The sequence below is a fragment of the Lotus japonicus genome, chromosome 6 (assembly GCF_012489685.1).
Source record: "Lotus japonicus ecotype B-129 chromosome 6, LjGifu_v1.2".
Classification (NCBI taxonomy): domain Eukaryota; kingdom Viridiplantae; phylum Streptophyta; class Magnoliopsida; order Fabales; family Fabaceae; genus Lotus; species Lotus japonicus.
In genome coordinates, this window is record NC_080046.1 from 22188982 (window position 1) to 22210021 (window position 21040).

General features: G+C 39.3%; 3 protein-coding genes and 1 long non-coding RNA gene across 6 annotated transcripts; 3 read left to right on the forward strand and 1 right to left on the reverse strand.

The window, feature by feature from the left end:
* Positions 1-768: 768 nt before the first annotated feature.
* LOC130724206 (uncharacterized) lies at positions 769-6493 on the forward strand. Its single transcript, XM_057575394.1, has 17 exons — positions 769-1031; positions 1456-1547; positions 1638-1713; positions 2008-2139; positions 2670-3036; positions 3114-3209; positions 3441-3520; positions 4018-4093; positions 4180-4353; positions 4711-4815; positions 4952-5047; positions 5129-5221; positions 5335-5373; positions 5484-5525; positions 5826-5956; positions 6039-6165; positions 6259-6493. Exons 2-17 carry the CDS (start codon positions 1466-1468, stop codon positions 6409-6411), a joined length of 1869 nt encoding a protein of 622 aa, XP_057431377.1. The 5' UTR covers positions 769-1031; positions 1456-1465; the 3' UTR covers positions 6412-6493.
* An 874-nt stretch (positions 6494-7367) lies between these two features.
* LOC130724207 (uncharacterized) lies at positions 7368-10670 on the forward strand. Of its 3 annotated transcripts, XR_009014453.1 has the most exons (7): positions 7384-7807; positions 7917-7983; positions 8095-8239; positions 9419-9496; positions 9642-9749; positions 9862-9919; positions 10114-10670. It is a non-coding gene; the product is annotated as an uncharacterized LOC130724207 (long non-coding RNA). The 3 variants fall into 3 exon arrangements; XR_009014454.1 differs by having other exon boundaries at positions 7368-7983; positions 8095-8414; XR_009014452.1 differs by having other exon boundaries at positions 7394-7983.
* Positions 10671-14470: 3800 nt separating this feature from the next.
* LOC130723553 (protein MAINTENANCE OF MERISTEMS-like) lies at positions 14471-16081 on the forward strand. The gene is made up of 3 exons (XM_057574655.1): positions 14471-14707; positions 14792-15552; positions 15644-16081. The coding sequence occupies exons 1-3, from the start codon at positions 14476-14478 to the stop codon at positions 15980-15982; spliced, it is 1332 nt and encodes a 443-aa protein (XP_057430638.1). The 5' UTR covers positions 14471-14475; the 3' UTR covers positions 15983-16081.
* A 67-nt stretch (positions 16082-16148) lies between these two features.
* On the reverse strand, positions 16149-19996 carry LOC130723552 (PKS-NRPS hybrid synthetase cheA-like). Its single transcript, XM_057574654.1, has 6 exons — positions 19636-19996; positions 19230-19372; positions 17930-19113; positions 17519-17826; positions 16578-17446; positions 16149-16483 (listed from the first exon to the last, which is right to left on the reverse strand). Exons 2-6 carry the CDS (start codon positions 19368-19370, stop codon positions 16289-16291), a joined length of 2697 nt encoding a protein of 898 aa, XP_057430637.1. The 5' UTR covers positions 19371-19372; positions 19636-19996; the 3' UTR covers positions 16149-16288.
* Positions 19997-21040: the final 1044 nt, after the last annotated feature.

The following is a 21040-nucleotide window of genomic DNA, read 5'->3' on the forward strand; positions in this document are numbered from 1 at the left end:
TGATGGGGGGTGGGTTTTGGTGAAAATGATGGAAGGGGGGGTGAAGTGGGTGGAAGAAAGAAGAAAGGGACCAATGTGAAAGAAAATTAGAAAGATAATGTTTACTTTTATTAATTGGGTTAACGGACGTTAAAGGATTTTAACGTCAGAGACTAATATGACTATTTTTTGCCACATCTAGGGACCGCGAGCCTAATAAAATTCATCCAGGGACGATTCTGAAGTCGGTGCGAACATCCAGGGACCAATGTGACCATTTACCCCTTAATAATTTGAAAATTTTCAGATTATAATGAAGAATGGTCTAGATACATTAACGTGAAACAATAATATGAGAAAAGGGAGGAAAAAAAGGGAGAAAAGTAATGGAATTATGATTAATTGCACATAGAAATTTGACCACCATTAAATCCTCAGTATAATTATATGTTGAGACCGAGATAATGGGGGAGAGAAAATAGTATGGAGATAGTGGGAGAAGAAGGAGAATGAAGGATGGATGAATAAATCTGAATATAATAATCTGAATTTGACACGTGGCGAGTTGTGGTGCAAAATGAAGAGAATAAAATATTGCAAATTATTCGGGAGCTGAGGTTTTTGATAATGGCATGCTTGGAATGTTACTGCTTTAATATATATATATATATATATTAGATACATCAATAAGTCCAAATGTAACATGGTCTCTAGGAAGGGCACAATGGGAATTAAAAAAAAACTCCTTGTATATATATATATACCCGAACCCACAAATTTCCCGCCATTTTTTCCCGGCACCTCAAACCCAAACCCTAGAACAGTGTTACAAACTTACAAACCCAAAGCAAATCCCCTCCGCCATCTCCCCCCTGAAGCCGCTCTGTCATCATCTCAAGTCCGATCCGTAGTTGCCTTGTAGAAACCCCTCTCCAGTTCGACTGCGACGTCGCCGAAGGTGTCCTCAGTTAAGTTCGATCTGCAATTTGCCGCTCCTCCAGCTCGCTCCGGCGGCCGCCGCACGTCCAGCAGCTCCTCCGTGTCCCATCGAGGTAAGCGATGATGTATCCTCCTTTAATGCACACTGAGTCGGAGATGCGGTTTTTTATTTTTAAATCACACAGAGAAGCTATATTTATTGTACAGAGATGTTTGAAGTTCGATTTTCATGTAACTTTCATTATTGGCTATTTTATAAATGTTGAATACAATGTTTGATATTATGATGAAGCCATATTCATCTTCAGGAAATCAATTTTATCATTTCATTAACAATTTAACATATTATTGCAGTTGTGGTTGTCTTTGCTTGACATAAACAAAATTTGCATTATTGTAATTTGCTTGTGTTGTAACAAAACTTTGTGTGATTAATCATGGTTGAAACTTATTTGTGAGCTTTGGTTTGCCTTAGAGGGACAACATAGGTTGCTTATTGCTGGAAATTAAAACCTTTCTGATTGGTTTTTAATTCAGAAAGCGCGCAATGAATGAGGAAATCAAGTCAGAATTCAGAAAAAGCGGGTTCCATCTCAACAAAGAAGAAGAAGAAGAATTACTGAGCAAATGTAACTAGTTCTTCCTTTTACCTTTCTTCTTTTGTCGATTCATCATACAAATAGTTTATCTATTGACAAATCATGTTCCCTAATGTGTAGGTGTCACTTTCTGTATCAACTACAGTCTCAGCCCTTCCGATCTCGTCTCAAGCTGGGAGGTTTACTACCTCAATAGGTCTGTCTCTTTTGCAACTGCCATCTATTTACTTATATGTTCCCTTGCACTATGTGAATTTTATAGTTTATACTTTACAATAATATATTATGAGAAATTTAAAATGAAGTAAGCATTTTAACAAGCTGTGAAGAACCATGTTATTCTTTCATGCACTAACTTCGTTAATTTCTTTTAACTTGAATTTATGTCATTTTTTTAATAAGTTGAAGTGTTGAATTAACCACTCAGTTCAGGTGCTTTGGTTTGCTAGATAATTTACAATTTTAATTTGGATGGTGGTTTCTGTGGCAGGCAGCTGAACGAACCAACTGTGCAAAATGTTGAAATGGACGGTTTTCTGATGCATCTACAAAATAATATGAAAGAAGATGTTTTAATGGAGGAAGCTGCATGGCATAGTTACTCTATCAAAGATGTAGAAATGTGAGCATATCCTACTTGGATTGCATGTTCGATTACTTTAATAATGCTTTAATTGGGACCATTGCACTGTCTTAACTGTTAACAAATAAATTCAGGGCAACTTTATTTGTAGTTCCATTTCTGAAACAAGAAATTCACAGCTCTTTAAATAAAGCTTTCGGCATCTAGTGAAAATTGTGGACAGAATTAAGAGAGAAAAATTATTTAACTGCATTAAATGGTGTTTGAACAAACCTTCTTTTAGCTTGCATCATTGTGTAAACGTTGAAGCAAATGATCTGGCTGCTGCATCTACTTGTATTCAGCTCCCTTCCCTGTATCTATTTCTAAGGATTATATTTGCACTTATATACATACATATATACATATATATATATCCCTTGTCTTTGACACAAAAGCACTAGAATTATGGTTTCTGTTTATCTTATCCTCTATGGTTATGTAATAGCTGATAAGGCTTACGGAATTTTATGTTAGTCCATAATTACCTCTAAAAGACACCTTATTAAAATGAAAATCCTTTCATGCAGGATCTTAAATAATGATGATGATAAAAAGGACAATACTCCCGGAACGCCAACGGATCATCATCAAGATCTTCATTCACCTGCACATGATACGCCATCTTCAGTGTATGAAAATGTCTCATATTCTGGAAAACCATCAAATCTAGTGACACCCTTTTCAAAGCGAACAGATAGGTTTGCAGTGAAAGTTAGCATCAATACCATCCCTGATGTAGAGAATGGAAAACAAGAACTGAATCATGAGAACGCTGAGAATGACGAGGACAATGTTGTTAGGAAAGTTCTGCCCCGTGAAAGGTGTTCATTGGTGGTTCATGGATCAGGGCCCGAACCTGGTTGCAGGTTCATGTATGATCGGATTGAGGATAGGGTATTTGCTATATATTGTAGCTCTTACATTTTTATCCTATTACATTTGTTTGTTGGAATCTGATTATTGTTATTTAGGTTAATGCAGTAGAAAATCGGATTAGGAAACATGCAAGAGCATTTGTAACTTCTAGGCTCTATGAAGAACTTGCAGATCCTACTATTGCTTCGCAGGTAAATTTAACACATCTCTCATGCGTACACGAAAAGTTGAAGCTAAATTGATGTTTTTCTTCGAATTGTATATATACATATAAAAAACATAAAACTATGGGCTCTTGGCCAATGAAATCATCTTTCTGTTTTGTTTTTTAACCCGAGCATCAGTTCCGGTCAGTGACTACATTGAATGATCTCTTCCTTGGTGTAAATTGTCTAATAATTTAAATTAATATGCTTTATCAGAGAAGCATTTTTGCTGTTGGCATGATATGTTGTGATGGAGAAGGCCGACTAAATGAGAAGTCAGTCATGCTGCAGAGCAGGTATACAGCCAACTGATCTGTGTATATTATTTATGGGTATATATCTTCTATCTCTTATCAGGCTGATGTATCTATTGCTGGCCGGTAAGTTTGATTTGTTAAGGAACATGTAACAAATACTCTTTCTGAAAAAGGCAGTGTGCTCTGTTCAACTTGACCAGAGCTTATGTCAACAAGAGGAATGCCATCATGTGATTCTTAACATTTTGTGATCCGTTATTTAGTTTTAGAGAGTTCATGTGCCGATTAGCCTGTTGACTCATTTGAGGTCTTGACTATGTTCAAGTGTGACATTACATATATATATATATATATATATATATATATATATATCATATTTTTGCTCCTTTTTAGCTCTTCATTTTTATCTATCATTCTTGGATCTGTTTTCTAAATAATAACTCAGACAGTATGGTGCATTCATATATTTGCTACATTTTAGCCCTTCAATTTCATCTATCATAGATGGATCTGTTTTCTAATTAATAACTGGACAGTATGGAGCACTCTGGAGGAGAATGTGTTCGCCTAGACTTACAACATTTAAGCCACTATTCAGTTTTTCCTGGCCAGGTAAGAAATAGTGGGTTAGGGTTCAGGTTTTAAATGCCAAGTGTATTTGCATTATAAGTTAAAAGCGGAAAACTTCATCTTGATAGGTAGTTGGTATTGGAGGGCATAATCCTAGTGGGCATTGCTTAGTTGCATCTAAATTGGAGGATTCTATACCTACTTCTGTTGCTGATGAGGATTTGAATCCTCCAAAGAAGCGAGCTATTGATAAGGAGAATCAGCCAACTGATCTGTTCTCTAAACCGAGAGCGTTATCAATGGTATGCATCTTTCTTTTCGTTACTTATGATTTATCTGGATTCTGAAAACTATATTGTGCACTCTATGTAAGTTTTTATTGAATTATTTTTAAAAAACATTTAGAATTTTTTATCTTTTACAGTTTTACTGAAGATTCATTTTTAATTAGGAAAAAGTGTCCTAACATCTTAGTTACATATTCATAAGGAACTCATGCAACACATACAATCTGTCCCATATATTTGACTCAAAGTTATACTTTAGGTTTTATAGATTTTCAATAATTACAGGCTATGTTCAAATATTTTTGGGATAATCCTTTGCATACTTCATTTCTGTTCATGATTTATATTTACAATGCTTTTGGTGGTTAACAGATTATTGCAGCGGGTCCTTTTACTACAACAGACAATTTGTTGTTTGAGCCTCTTGTAGAACTACTTGCATATGCAAAGCGAAAACCGACACAGTTGCTTGTATTGGTAAATACCATCTATATCAGATCTATAAGTCCTATACTTCAATCAGCATTTTCATAAGTACTATTTTTTGGGTCTTGGACAATATGTTACTCATGTAAGGATGCAAACTTGATGTTGACAACTGGATTTTTCTCAGCTGGGACCATTTATTGATTCGGAACACCCAGACATTAAGAAAGGAACAACAGATCGGAGTTTTGATGAAATATTTCATTTTGAAATCTTGAGGAAGGTAATAACTTTTAGTAATAGGATTTTTTTAGATTTCTCTTTTGTTCTTTTCTGACACACCCGGTGGATTGGCTATTCCCAGTTGCAAGATTATGTAGAATGTATGGGTTCAGCAGCACGTGTTCTCCTTGTTCCATCTATACGTGATGCTAACCATGATTTTGTTTTTCCTCAGGTAATGATAAAATTGAGCCAACCATCATCCTATGATTTTTGTTCTAGATACATAGCCAGTGCATTAGCTTAGCTTAATCATCCAAAAATTGATTTAAATCATTTTTTTTGCAGCCTGCATTGGATATCAGTCTACCTGATCTCAAATCTCAGGTATAATGATTTTAAAACATCCAATAATCTATCTTCAGAACTGTTACTTGTACCAGCAGAATATCATTCACTATTGGTGATGCTAACATTATCATTGTTTTATAATTCAGATAGTCAGTCTCGCTAACCCTGGACTCTTTGAAGCAAATGAGGTATTGCATGGCAATTTGACATTATGACTTACTCTTGAAACACAAGAAGGATATTTGTTATGAAATCTTAGCTGTTTCATTGAGAAACTTGCACCTTAATAGAGTTTGTTCAAAGACGTATTTATTGAAACTTGTATTTATTAAAACCTGTATTTTCTAATCACTAAAGTGCTTATTTACATCTTACTATGTTTCTTTTGGAACAAGAGAAACAAAAAAGATTAAGTTATAGTGTTTATTTAGATGTTGTGCCTGGAGAAGAGCATGTGAGAAGTATTTTAACCAACGATTGGGTTTCAGGTCAAAGTTGGTTGCTGCACTGTGGATATTCTCAAGCAGCTCAGTGGGGAGGAGATATCACGAATGGCAGCAGATGGAAAACCTGTTGATCGCTTGAGTAGACTTGCAAACCACATTCTTAACCAGCAAAGGTAATAGTATTATTCTGTAATTTTTGTGCTTTTGATGTTAGCTTCATCAGAAATAATTGATGCTTTTCAATTTTGGAGTCAGCTTTTATCCACTTTACCCGCCAGCAGAAAGTGTTCCCTTGGACTCTTCTCTTGCTCCAGAAGCCCTTCAACTCTCTTTGGTTCCAGATGTTCTTATCTTACCTTCAGATATAAAGTATTTTGTGAAGGTAAATGATTGTTTAGGAAGACGCTTTTTCTTCCCAGACTATCAAATAAGCCTGTGATGTGAAACATTTAGAATTTTTTTCACCACTATGCAGGTGCTGAGTAGCGAACGTGAAGGGATAGACCACGCGAAATGTGTCGCCGTCAACCCGGGAAGACTAGCCAAGGGAGAAGGAGGGGGTACTTTCGTAGAGCTCGATTACTGTGGAGGTCCTGATAAGATTAACGCTTCAGTTGTTGGCATATGAAGCTTGTTTTATTTTCGGAGGTTACACTGGCTTCTTTTTATGGCATTGTATAATATGTATTTATAATTTTCTTTTCTTGAAACTGAATGATGACTTTTCGTTCAGTATGCATTATTCTACTTGTTTTTCTATGCAACTGTTCCTTGGTTATGTTTTGCTGGTGCATGCTCCGGTACCCACAATTACAAATGAGTGGACCATACATTAGTGACACGTACCACTAAAATAAATACACTTAAAAATTAAGATAATACAGATAAGTGAGTAATGACATCATACTGTTTTTTAATTTACACTCAATCATTTAGTATTTGCTTAATGGCCCCTCTTTTATTTAATTAACTCAATAATGACCCCACTAATTTTATTTCAACATCAGACTTCAGTAGTGTTCTTTCATCTTCACCTTTTTCACCTTCTTGTTCTTCATCTTCTTCTAACAATCATTCGCAAAACCCAACACATTCAATCTCACTCCACTTCCACTATCTCATTCTTTTCCTTTCTCAATCCCACCTAAAAAAACAAAACCCAGTAATTTCAAACTCAGAAGCCCCTTCACCCAAAAGCTCTCACTCAAAATAGAACCCAGAAGTCCCTTCAACCTTTCAAACTATTCAAACCCAGAAACCCACTCGTCAGATCCAGAATCAACAGAAATAGGCAACAATATCTTTCATTTTCCAACAGTAGGCACGAATCCTCCTCAACCGAATTGCTTCCAAGCCCAGATACAGCGGCAATTGCAGCAAGATCTCACCTTTTCACAAAGATGGAGGCAAGGGGTGATAGAACCCTAAATGGAAAAGGGTGAATTTCAGCACAGTTGCCGTGTGGAAGAAAACGAGTCTTGGGTCAATAGAAAAATGATTCTTGTGGCTTGAGCTAGTGCTTATATGAATGAATTGATTGAAAGCATTAGATTATTTGAGATTGAGGAAGTAAGCCACAGAAGAGGGTTCGACATCATGACCTGTGAGGAAAAGTTAAAGAATTGGTAAAGGATAAACTGATAATATTAACAGTTTTATGGGACTTATTTAAAATTAGAACAAATATGTTATTTTAATTAACGAATAAAAGAATATGAACAGGTGTAAGCATATAATTGGTACATGTCACTCATATACCATACCCAAAAAATAATTCATGCACCAGAGAAACTGCCTGTTTTGCTTATCTCCCTCTTGTTTGCATATTCATAATAATCTTCTACCCTTAATTTCCTAATCCTGGTTACTGTTCACGGGGCCATTTTTTTTTGGGACAACTTCTCTTTCCAATGGCCCATGTTGTCCAACTGTGATCAGCAGCCGTTTCCTCTCCCCTCTGTGATCCTTCTCTACTTCTCCTTCTTTACTTCTCAACCATCTGTTGCCGTGTTGGTGCATCGAAGGTCGATCCCACCTCGATCATCCCTTCTACTTCTGTTCATGCTGTACTTTTCATTGTTCATGTAGTAGCCCTAATCCTCCTTCCGGTTTTCATGGCTTTTTACCTAGCAGCTTGCGTGTGTAGCAATCCGTAGGTACCTTCAAGCCACCAAAACCAGCTGGACGTTCTTCTTTACAGGTTGTTTGCCTACACCTTATCTCCTCCATTTTCCTTTACAGCTTTGTTCTGATTTGAGTTGATTTGATGTATGCCCATATTTTTGCTTATCTACACAATGTCTTATTCCAGCTGGAACTGACAGCCCTTTGAAGCTCTATGCAGCGGGAGGGATACATGGACGATTAAACTAAGGGTCCTTAGAGCATGGGACATGTGCCCAGTTACTGAACCATCCAAACTATATGCAATGAGTTTGGTGCTGCTTGATGCGGAGGTCAGTTAAATGTTACTCTCTTTGAATAATTTACTTATTTCCCAACAATAATCACCAGTTCAATTTTATTCTCCCCTACCATTCAAAATTTTGCTTTATTTTTTCTTTTTACTTTTTGTTTACACTGAGGACTGAGGAGGGAGTGAAGAAAAAGATATACTCTGGTGCCCCACATGTAGGTTTCAATTATGCAGTATCTTTATTTTATTAGTTTGGATTTTGGTTATGGTGGTGGGCTCATTACATCAAGAAATTAAGGGGTTTTTCTAGCTAAATTTTAATGTAATACTGAGTAGGATAAGATGTCTTAATGTTGTTCAAGACTAAATAATGCTTCTAACCTAGCTTCTTCATGTATCATCTAATATAAAGATTAACACACTTGCTTTATCTTTATACTAATTTCAATACAAATGACAAACTGAAAACATAATGCATTGGTTTCTCTTTTTTGGTGATACACTACCTTAAGGACATAATGCATCAGTGCCTTATCTAAATCAAAAGTGAAATCCGACAGAAGTTTATGATTTGTGGTCTCAAGTTTGAGGTGTATATATATTAGCATTTTGCAAAATGTAAAGTAAAAGAGATGTGCAACTTGCATTTTACGTGAACAACACCCTCATTTTGTTTAATCAATACCTTTGTTAGTTTCAGGCTTTAACTATTATATTATTAAATTATTTGGTGATATAACAAATGACAAAATCATGAATCTGATATCTACTTTGGCAGCACGCTTAGATAAATTGTTCTCTTAATCTTTAATGTGTGTACTGAAACTATTAATGCACATTTTAATTATTGTACTAATTTCCCTTTCATTGGGCAGTAATTTTTTCTGTACTGTGCTTGATCCTGATCTGTTGAGTTTCTTCCATTAGTAGTTTTTTAGCTGAATGAAATATTTAATTTGCTTATTTAGGAATTAAACATTTAGAAGAGTGGTCATGCATTCTTATAATTCATTGTACTATTGTGTTTGTTTGATCTGGGTCAAATTTCTTAGTTGTATTTGGATTCCCCACATATTTCCTGATCTACGGGATGCTCTTGAGAAGCTATAACTCAATGATGTTGCACTAAAGGTGGCATTAGACTTATGCTGGAAAATAGTGCACCGAAGGATTTGCAATTGATTATTTTAAGAGTTTGTTTTTGTATTCTGGTTTACAGTTGAACCTGAGACCTCTGGTGCTATGGGATTTGGCTTCAGATTGGTTTTTTGGGTCTTCACCATATGTAAGCCCAAAGGTAACAGTCTTTCATTAGTTTGGATATGAAGTTTCACCTTTTTTTCTAGCTGTATGCCTTTCACTTCTGGTCTTTCATTAGCTCCTTTCATATCCTGGTGTTATTGTTGTTTGTGGTTAGGAAGCATAGTTAATCTTTTCTTCAGTTTTAGGGAATTCTTCTCAAATCATGGTGGATTTAAGTTGTGGTTCTCTTGTCAGTAACAAGCTTGAGCAACTGACCATTTCAAGACGTACTGAGACAGATGAGTCAGGTGAATAGTCTTACTTCTATTTTCTTTTCGTATATTACTTCATTTCTCTCATAACTTTGTACTCTTTTCTCTCCCTCTCTTTGTTTAGTTTCTTTAAATCCTTATTTTTCAGCACAACAACAACAACAACACTCATCTTTTCCGCAGCACCAAAACGAATCACTTGAAAGGTGAAACCAGCATTTTCATTGCTATTGTTATGACTTTGTATCCCTTTTTTAGATTTTTAGTTCAATACATGCCTTTCTTTTATAGTCTCATGCTTGATTGGACTTTATTACTGGTTGTTAGTGATTCATCACAAACTCTATATATTTCTCTTCTTTTCCAGTGATTGTAAAATCGGTGTTTTTTAATCTTTAAGGTTGGATTTGTGCAATTCAGAAGTTCAAGGATACCATATTCGCTGCTTATGAACCACTTGCCAAGGCAAAGAAGAACGGGGCACTGGCTAGCTTGAACTTTTTTTAGTATTGGTGCATGGATTCATAAAGGATGAGTCATTTCAAGGTGGCCTTAGGATTCAGATTTATGTTAGGAACCATAGTGTGATTCAGAACCTACTCCAATCATCCATTGAAGTTCTATTTGGTGTTATTAAATTTTGTTCTATCAAAGCCTGAATAGCAGAATCAAAGACTACTATTAAATTTTCCATGGAAAGTTATGATCCCTAAGTCGTGGTATAGAAAATGTGTGATGTTTTAGAAAGTTGTGATCTCTTTAGCATAGGGAGGAACGCATTCGTGCTAGGGATCAACTGCGGTTCTACAAGACGCATCAACCAGACACCTACCGGCTTGAAGTTCGACGCTACTAGATTATTAGATGATGAGTGTTATTTATGTTTGATTGTGATGTTTATTTCAGACGATGTTTATTGCTTAATGTTCGTTCTTCAATTTTATTTTTTGTGGTTCATTAAGGTTACACTCTTAATTATTTTGCTTAGACATTTTAGCCTTAGCATTTGTGTTGTGCTAGCCAAAACAATGTAGTAATAATATGCTTCCCTTAAAATAGATAGTTTCAATGAATATTTTACAAACACTCTCTCCTTTTATTTTACATTCTTGACCCCCCCGAGACTTAGTAAAATAAACTATATGTTGCTTGATTGTACCTTCACACATGACACAAACTCAGTTCTTCAGGTTCACTCACAGAAAAATAAGCATTACTGTGCTTTTATACTTGTATTTTTGTTCAATGACACACCAATTGCACTCACATGCCTAACCAATTAGTTTCCTCTTTTATTTACAACTGACAACAAGTAGTTTATTGTGCTTTTAATTTTGTTGTAGGTAACCCTAAGTAAAAAAAAAATTGTGTATAAAGACCCCGTGCATAGCACGGGTCACAATCCTAGTAAATACTAATTAGAGAAAAAGCAAATTAACCGTGACTTAGTTCCTGAAGTTTAAAAAGATGTATTTATCTACTTAAACTTTCTCAAGTGTGTAAAATAATTCTTTAATTGATATTTTAATTAACTTTTTACATTAGTTGCTAATTACCCGTGTTAACTACCAAACTACCCCTATTAATTGCTCATGACCCTTTTCCTTTTTTTTTTCATCTCGAGGACAAGACAAACAACAAAGCTAAACAACACATTACGAGTCCTCATAATGAAAGGTTCAACTTTCAAAATAGGAATCTAAATAATGGACACTCGGCCACCGCAAGCTCGATCCCCACTTCGCTAAAAAAGTTGCCGCCATGTTGCAATCTTTAGGGATCCTGACAAATTCACACTCCAATCTCGAGCCAGTAATAGAGATTTCCTGGAAAACTGAGCAAAACCGCTTGTTCTCATCATCATCTATGGAAGAAATCAGATGTGTGCAATCAACCTCGCAAATTACTCACCTAAAGCCTTTATCCCATGCGAGCCGCAATTCATCACTAAGTGCTCCAGCCTTGGCTAACAGAGCATTGCCACCATCTGCATAAGAGAAAAACCCACGGAGCCATCGTCCGCGATCATCCCGGGAAATCCCCCCAACCACCATGCTCTTTGTTATCTCATGGAAGCTACCATCAGTGTTTACTTTAACCAAGCCAAAAGGAGGAGGTTTCAACACATTCCCCAACAACCTGCTATCTTCCCCTTCCAGTCGTTGGTCTAGAAACCTGATGCACTCATCGTGTTCATGCACTATGTGTCTTCACACTTCATTCTGGCTCCGCGGATTCTCCTCAAATTCCATATTGTTCTTCCACTTCCATAGCCCCCACAACCAAACCACAAACAGAACCCCCTGTTGTCCCAGGCATTAACTTCGACCACGCCGCGACATCCTTGTGCAAGAAATTCCGCCACCGAAGAGCCCCAAGCATCAGCCACACCTCATTAGAATGAGGACAGTCCCTGAGACAGTGGAGCACACTCTCCACCGTCGCCGAACACCGAGTGCAAGCGGGGCACTCTGCAAGATTGCACAAGTGCCGATATTCATAAACCTTCGAGACTCCTTCATAACCACCCAAAGGAAGAGCTTGATTTTTTCTGGAATTTTCATCTTCCAGATCCACTGCCATTTCCGTTTTATGAGAGTTATTGTTCTCCATAATCACATGGGCCCCCTCTTTGTAGAAATAAAAATCCCTAATCTCCAATATACATCAACAACAACAACAACAAACATGGAAACAACCCAAAATCCAGAATGAATAATAAGTCTAACATCAACCATAATCTTCATCTTCATCCTAAACCATTAAAAACCTCTTCCCTTTACCCACAAACTATTTGGCAGCAAAAACCACCGAACCAACAGAGCCCTTGCTGAAAAGGTGCGACCTTTGGGTTTGTTTCTCGCCCAGATTTGGTGGTGCGGTAATGGGGGTGGCCTACGTGAGTACGCTGGTCATCTGCTCTTCGCTGCCGGCCAGCATCTCCTTCCCAAGGTGCGACCTTTTCCTCTTGTTGCAGATATGGGTTTGGTTAAAGATGCGAGATGGATGTTGAAGATGGTTTTCTGGAAGATTGCCATGGAGGTTTCAGGAAATCCAGATTTATGATGATGAAGAGATTTGAGATTGAGAGGTGAAGGTGGAATGAGAGAGGAAGAACCACGGTGGTGTGGTGAGGTGGGTTGAAGGAAAGAGGGAGGGGTGGTTTTTGGGAGTTGGGTTTGGGGCCCCCCCTATGGGGCTCCGCGCCCCACTTAAAGTGGGGAAATTACGGAAAAACCCCCTTTACAAGAATACGGAATATTACATTTCGTATTCAATACGGAATATAAAGTTCCGTATTATATTACTATGTAATCGACAGGGGTTTTTTCAAAACCCATTTCAGCGCTCCAAACCATTCCCAACCCTTGCTCTGCAATCTTCGAGACCGACGCTCTCCTTGCTTCAATCATCATCTGGACAGGGTACCATCGTCTCCATCATCAACCCCATTCTCCCCATTCATTGCATTGAACCTAGAGGTAAGTAAGTTTGGATTTCAACTTGAATTCACCATTTAACTTGAAATTATGGAATCTTTCAACCCTAGGATAGTCGATTCATGCTTAAGTAGATGTTAGGTTGGCTGAAATTGTATAAATTGGTCTTTGGGGCGAGTTCCAATCATGCAATGTCGTTAATGGAGTTCTGGTTCGATACGGAACATAATATTCCGTATTCAATATGAAACTTAATGTTCCGTATTGGATATGAAACTTAATGTTCCGTATTGGATATGAAACTTAATGTTCCGTATTTGGTGTCTGTTTAGAGTTATAAACTTAATTTATAAAATGTTTTTATAAAACTTAATATAATTAGCTTAGTTTATTTATAAAACCTAATCTAATTAGCTTAGTTAATTTATAAAATGTTTTTAATTTAGTTATAAACATCGTGAATTATTTAGTGATTTTATTTAGAGATTTAATTGAGAAATTTAGTAATTGAGCGAGTATAATTTATTCAGTGAATTTATTTAGAAAATGTTTGCTCTGAATATATAGTGAGAATGAAGAACAGAAAGAGGTCTCGAGCTAGTGAGGATGCGGGGCCTACAGAGGATAGACACCGGCGATTACATGCTTCTAGCCGGCGCGGCGATCATGCTGCGACCTCTCACGCGGTTGAGGCTTCAGCTCCAGCTCCAGTTGATTCTATGCAGTCGCCCATGGTAGAGGCTTCAGCTCCAGCTCCAGTTGAGCCTACTGATCGATTTCCTACTCCGCCGTCTCCCATGGTTGAGGTACCTCGCCATGAGTCACCAGGCGAGGAGTCATCAGGCGAGTCGTCATCCGGCGATGAGTCATCCGGCGATGAGTCATCCGACGAGGAGTCATCCGGCGAGGAGGGGTCATATGACGAGGATAGTATTCCTCCTCCTGATGTTGATGCTGATGTCGTGCCAGAGGCACAGGGTGGCGAGGAGGACCTGATCCAGAGGTTGCCGCCGTTTCCGGGGGGGCCTGTTGATCTGTCGCTTCTCACGCATTATGCTGATCACAAGGCTCCCTGGACGTGACATGCACTCCTACGCACAGACGAGCGGTATGTGGACCGTCGACACTTGAGGGTGGCCACAGCTGGGGGGAAGGTTTGGAACCTTGCTTGTGATGGTGATTCAGACAGTCACAGGAGGGTTCGAGAGTTGATTGAGCAGACGGGTCTTCATCAGCTACCCTGGTGCAGCTACTCGGAGACAGATGCAGGCCTCATTTTGGCCCTTGTGGAGCGATGGCATGAGGAGACTAGTAGCTTCCACATGCCGTTTGGGGAGATGACCATCACCCTGGACGACGTGTCGGCTCTTCTCCATCTCCCAATGGGGTCGAGGTTCTATACGCCTGGGAGGGGGGAGAGGGACGAGTGTGCAGCGCTATGTGCTGAGTTGATGGGAGGATCTGTTGCTCGTTATCATGCTGAGTTTGATAAGAACAGGAGCCAGACTATTCGCTTTGGGGTCTTGCAGACCCTGTATGATGCTGCGTTGGAGGGTATGTCTTAATTATTACTTGATTAAATAGTATCTATTATTATTGTATTGTTATTAACTGTTAACTGAATTCATTTCATTGTAGAGCACCGATATGAGGACGCTGCACGGATTTGGCTGGTGAACCAGCTAGGCGCGACGCTCTTTGCTAGCAAGAGCGGTGGATACCACACGACCGTCTACTGGATAGGTATGTTGCAGGATCTCGGTCGAGTGTCCGAGTACGCGTGGGGCGCAATTGCGCTCGCTACGTTGTACGACCAGCTTGATCGAGCGTCCAGGAGGGGGACGGCCCAGATGGGAGGTTTCAGCTCACTCTTGCTAGGATGGGCCTACGAGTACCTTTCTGATCGCGTCATTATCCGGAGGGCGGATCCGGAGTACTCGCAGGACCAGCCTAGGGCGCGGCGGTGGGTTATGTCCCGGGTCGGGCATGCAGGCCTCGATGAGAGGCGAGTCATGCTCGATGAGCTGACGGTGGATGACATTATATGGACCCCATTTGAGGACCATCGGGCTCATCGACCACGGGATCAGAGGGCCATGTATTCTGGCTACATCCGGACGCCATTTGGCCGTGTTGTTCGACGACATCTACCAGAGAGGGTTCTGCGCCAGTTTGGCTACATCCAGGATGTCCCTCGACACCCCTCCGAGATCCAGACGACTGGGTCCCTTGCTGAGACTGCAGATGCTGCCTATGCTGATTTTGTGCCGCACCTGCGCCCTCAGGGGATCCCTGTTACTCATTCGGGAGAGGCTGTGGAGGAGTACATGAGGTGGTATGGCGGTGTGTCCCATCGGTTCATCATCCCTGATGATAGGAGGGAGGAGTTCAGTGCTGTGGTAAGTTTGAATTTTATTTTTCATGCAATTGTGATTTTTTGTTCATGATATTTTATTTGTACACTCACATTTATGTACATTATTTTTGCAGACGGTTGTGCGTCGGGTCGTGGACTTGTTGGAGCAGTCACTGGAGGTGCCAGATGCTCTTGCAGTTGGCACGCATGCCCGATCCCTCACTGAGAGGGCGCTGGATCTTATTAGATCCAGCGCATTCATCGGTACCCAGGGAGTAGCCTTTGCTGCTGTCCGAGGAGCTGGAGCTGCAGGAGGCAGAGGTCGTGGAGGTAGAGCGCGTGGAGGCAGAGCCCGTGGAGGCAGAGCCCGTGGAGAGGGTGCACCTGCAGAGGGCGTTCGTGGAGGCAGAGCTCGTGGACCTAGAGGTCGGAGGGGTGGCGGTAGGGGTGGCGGTAGGGGTCGGGGCGAGTGACTGTATATTTGTATATATTTTTTTGTGTACTTTTATATTATGACATGTGACGACATTGTATGGACTCTTTTTATATTAACCACGCTTTCTATTTCCACCTATTATGTTTGGACTCTTATAATGAAAAATAACCTGTATAACTACACCGTGAATAATGAAAGGCAAGATAAGTAACATAAGGCCCATCAATATACCAATGACCATCAAATTACTATTATTAAAAGCAGCAATGAACAACATAAGGGCAAGGCCCATCAGATTAATATTACAGAGCGTTTACAAATGAATATTACACAAAGTGTGGTGTCAGTCTGTGGTGATGTCTACATAGCTTTGGTGACTAAGAGGAACACCAAAAGTAACAAACCAAGCTTCTAATTCTGATGTGAACCTGTGTAAACGTGTAACATATGGGACGCACCAGCTTACTGATATAGGATCAACATACCGTTCCCACTGGAGAGCAATTGGCGGCATAGAATGTCCAGGAGTTAGATGGAGCTACATTATAGAGAATAACAATAAAATTAGATAACTTACAAATACAACAAATTAATTCACAAACTGGATATTAGTGTACGCAATAAAAAAATACCTGTACAAAGTGATTTATCACATGACCAACAGCTATAACACGATGTACAGGAGGTGGACCTTCTCCTCTTAGTGGAAGGTATGACCAACAACCCTGAGAAGAGATGGATATGAAAACCACTTGGAACCTGGTTGCTACAAGGTATCCTATCTCTGGCAGTTGCATCCATTTATCCTCGGTAGCCGGATGACCAGGAGGAAGAGTGAGTCGAGAATGTAAGGCATTAACCACATGTCTGGACCACATTTCATCATACAATCCTCTGTGTCGTTCAAGTTCGTCTATCAACGCTTCCCTAACACATGGCCAACCTTCCTCACCTGATGGTAGTCCCAGTAATGCAGCAATGGCTCTATAGCCACAGTTACCATCGTCCTCAACATTCTGAACTGTGTGTATATATGGGTGGAAAAAGGATGGAAAATGACCCATGAAATAGCTTGTATCAGACTTCTTCACACGCTTCTTCTTCTTTGGTGGTTGCGAAGCCTTCTTTGCCTCTTTGATCTCCCTATCAACATGCTCAAAACCTGAAGGATCACGAGTCAAGGATCCTATTGCTTTAACCTTGGGTGGTTTTCTTTCGTTCGCCTTAAGAGTGCGCTTGGACCTTATCTGAACCTCAGGAGTACAAAGTGAACTGCTTTCAGGACAATAGATAGCTTGAAGCTTCCTCCTTACCATACTCTGCCCTCCAGTATCCAAAGAACTGAAATAATGTGTCAATGCCTCAACTTCTGGTTGCATATCTCCATGGTTCATGCCGCAAATATGGTTGCTGATAGTATCTGCAACAGGTTCAGGTACATGCTCCCAACTCAGTCTCTTCCAGAATGGATGAATTGACTCATATGGAATTCTTTCATAACCTGCAAGTTCACAAAAGTGTCACTTTCAATAACAAATAGAATTAATTGACAAGAGAGTGGTTGACCGGTGACCTGCAAGTTCACAACCGCAAGGTAGTCCATGAGTCTCTCTCAACAAGCAATCGCATCCGCCGTAGGACTTCATTCTTATATGTTCATCGTCGATGAGCTGCAGGCATTTGTTTGACACAAATCCTCTAATATTTGTGTAAAATGGGAACATGAAAATGTGATCAATTCTGTGAATACTGCGCTCAAACGATGCTAATATTTCAGTATGTCGATTACATGTCAAACTATGCGACGCATCCCAAGAAGTGGCTAGGTCACCCTTGCAATCCCGCAACATCTTCTTCAAACTGGCATGTGCACCCTCAGCCCTGCAAACAACAAACAGATATCTTATTAACTCTCCAATGTAAACAATCTATCAAATGAAAAACATATAACAAGGCATAAATTAAGCTCATATAATTTTTGTACCTGTTACTTGTTGTTGTTCCAAAGTGCATCACATGATTTGTCCATGCCTTGGCAAATTTTTCCTTGTGGACCAACCATGTTGTAGAACAATAGGAGGTAAAGTTGCTGTATTTGTCCTTGCACATATTAAACAATTGCATCCATTGAACTTCAAATTCTTCAACTGTTGCAGCATCCACCACCTCTCCCCACTTCCCCATAACCAATTCAGCAAAATCATCTGTACCAACATAGAGTTTGCACTTTGCCAAAACACACTTGTTGATGTGCCACAAGCATAATAAATGGCTGGTGTTGGGAAGGCTTTGCTTAGCAGCACTCAATAAGGCAAGATCCCTGTCAGTAACAATCACCTTAGGCAACATGGCTTGATCAGCTAATAGAGACTTCATACACTCCAGTGCCCAAACGTAGTCATCTGTGCCCTCATTAACAATGTAGCAAAAGGCTATGGAGTATGTCTTATCTGTGGAAGTCAGTCCAACAATCTCAAGCAATGGAATTTTATATTTGTTTGTCTTGTATGTGCAATCCATAATCACTACATATGGAAATGTGTTGAACAATTTGATAGCATTTGGATGAGCCCAAAATACATCCCTAATGACTTCCGATCCAGGCTCATGTCTTTCAAAGTGGACGTACTTGTCACCGTCCAACTTCTTCAACAAGTGTTGCATTTCTGTCAATGACCCGCGGAGGGATTTTCTTAACCTCTTGCAAGCACCATAAATCTGAGATATGGTAGTCAAGTTTAAAGGATTGTTTTCCTTCAAAGTCAACAGCATCTTTCTCGGTGGAACCCAACTCTTTGACATTTTTTCCACTTGCTCCTTCTCTTCGGAATTTAGACGACCAACAAAATTGTGGCCAAGTAGTGACCTAGCTGGTTCATGGTTGTGTGTACCTTCCATCACCTTTAGCCGCCAATCTCTATCTATGCCATTTTTCATAGGTCGTCCTTTTAGTCTAAAAGGACATTCTGTCTTTTGTGTTCTCGTTCCTTCAACAAGGTCAGGGTCTCTGTAGGGAACATACTTACCATGCTTCTCGCACCCCAACATGACATAAGCTTTTCTGCTTCCATTCCCATCGCTATCTGACTTTGTGATCAACACAACATATCCATTTTCAATCGCAATTCCATGAACCCAATTGATAAGATCATCACGGGTAGGGAAAATCTGTTCAATGATGCATACCCAACACACAAACAAGGCATAAACAAGGGTGATCAAGACATAATAAGAATTGATATATTACACTTTCAAAACAATGCAAAAATCTGTTCAAAGAATACCTGATCAGTTGTAAATAAATGCGAGACATCTATACTTATACACGGGGGTACAAATGCTGGTGGTGGCACCTCTTCAGGTTGAGCATTGTTCAATCCAACTTCAATCAATTGGGATTCATGAAATAAAAATGATTCTGTCATCCCTGGAAGAGAATACGGAACTTTATTATCCGTATTGCATACGGAACTTTATAATTCGTATTTAATACGGAAATTTATAATTCGTATTGAATACGGTATATTAATTTTCGTATAGACTCCGAAACTTTATATTCCGTATTTTAACACATCTCAGAATTCAGAAAATCATCATTCTAACTACTTAATCTACTTAATCTAACTACTTAATCTAACAACTTCAACTACTTAAACTAACAACATACAACAAACAACTAACAACACTTACCTCAAATGCTATCTTTTTGCATCCAATGGTGGAGAGCTTGCCAATGAAGGAGTTGGTGGTGGTGGTAGGAAGAATGGAAGTGAGGATGAAAGTGAGGTAGGAGAGGGTGAGAGAGAGGGTGGTCTGGAGGCATTGAGGGGGTTAAGGGGGCTGGTGAGGGGTTGGTGACGGAGGAGTAATGGTGGAGGGGTTGGTGGAGGGAGGAGTAATGGTGGAAAAGGTGATGACTGTCAGAGTTATAATACGGAATTTTAACTTCCGTATTCTATTTTATTGAATACGGAAGTTTAAGTTCCGTAGGGCATTTATGGGTTAAAAAAAAAGAGGTGGGGCGCGGAGCCCCATAGGGGGGGCCCCAAACCCAACTCCCGTGGTTTTTGGGTGGTGATCTGTCCAGAGGTCTTGTTCTTCATTTTTGCTGTATTTGGTTTTATTTGGTAAATGGGTTCTTTTATTTTTTTGAAATTAAATGGGTTCTTATTTTTTATGATTTTGGTTTTGAGGCTTCATTTTGCTTGTTTGATTTCTGAATCAAGATGGTCAGAATAAAGAAAAAGAAGGAAGAGATTGTTGAGGATTGTGTTTTTTGTCAATGTGTGTCTGTGTCTACTTGTGTATGAGATTAAATTTTGGGTAAAAAAAAATCTATTGGGTTTTTTTGTTGTATATCATGAAGAAGATGAAGATCATGAGGGAAGAGATGAAGATGATAGATTTCTCTGTTTTGAGTTTTTTATTAATTTTTTTTTTCCAGAAATCATGTAGGTGGTGGAGATAGTAATAAAGGAGGTGAAAGTAGTAATCTCCGTTAACTTTCAAACGGCTAACTAACGGAAGGGGTGAATCTTCACATTTTAATACATGAGGGAGAGAATCAACTCCTTTTAAACATGGGGAAGGGACTTTGCACAATGGTGAAAGATGAGGGAGCAATAGTGCAATTAAGCCTAAAAATTATCTTATACCAATTATGTTGAAATTTGTAGCTAAACACACTTTAAAGTGCGTCAGTCACGTACTCTCTAAAGTGTGTAGGTGACGCACTTTAAGGGTGTTTAGTAGTAGAAAAAATAAATTTGAAAACGACGGCGGCAATGACGACGAACAAATGAGAATGGGCGATGGCGACGGTATAATAATGAGAGAGGAGAAGATGGAGATGAGTATGAAGATATGATGAATATGGGATGAAGATGAGTGGTGTTGGTGAGGGAAGAAAGAGGAGAGGATGGGGATGGATAGTTGTTATGTTTTTTTCTTCATTAATGACATTTTAGTATTTTTGCACTTTTAAGGAGGGTGAAACTTAATGTGAGGGAGTGAGAGTAACAACTACATTTATTCAATGATGACTTCTGTTCTGGGAAACCATGGCACGGACGACCAGAGCAGGCCCAGGGCGGAA

What these genes read in the sequence shown, in the direction of transcription:
- LOC130724206 (XM_057575394.1), top strand. Translation starts at nt 1,466, where the DNA reads ATGAATGAGGAAATCAAGTCAGAATTCAGAAAAAGCGGGTTCCATCTC. An exon ending in ATCCTACTATTGCTTCGCAG is followed by an intron (nt 3,210 to 3,440) that starts GTAAATTTAACA and finishes ATGCTTTATCAG; the next exon opens with AGAAGCATTTTTGCTGTTGG. An exon ending in AACCGAGAGCGTTATCAATG is followed by an intron (nt 4,354 to 4,710) that starts GTATGCATCTTT and finishes GGTGGTTAACAG; the next exon opens with ATTATTGCAGCGGGTCCTTT.
- LOC130723553 (XM_057574655.1), top strand. Translation starts at nt 14,476, where the DNA reads ATGCCGTTTGGGGAGATGACCATCACCCTGGACGACGTGTCGGCTCTT. An exon ending in GTATGATGCTGCGTTGGAGG is followed by an intron (nt 14,708 to 14,791) that starts GTATGTCTTAAT and finishes ATTTCATTGTAG; the next exon opens with AGCACCGATATGAGGACGCT. An exon ending in GGGAGGAGTTCAGTGCTGTG is followed by an intron (nt 15,553 to 15,643) that starts GTAAGTTTGAAT and finishes TTATTTTTGCAG; the next exon opens with ACGGTTGTGCGTCGGGTCGT.
- LOC130723552 (XM_057574654.1), bottom strand. Translation starts at nt 19,370, where the DNA reads ATGACAGAATCATTTTTATTTCATGAATCCCAATTGATTGAAGTTGGA. An exon ending in GGAACAACAACAAGTAACAG is followed by an intron (nt 17,827 to 17,929) that starts GTACAAAAATTA and finishes TGTTGTTTGCAG; the next exon opens with GGCTGAGGGTGCACATGCCA. An exon ending in TGATAAATCACTTTGTACAG is followed by an intron (nt 16,484 to 16,577) that starts GTATTTTTTTAT and finishes TCTATAATGTAG; the next exon opens with CTCCATCTAACTCCTGGACA.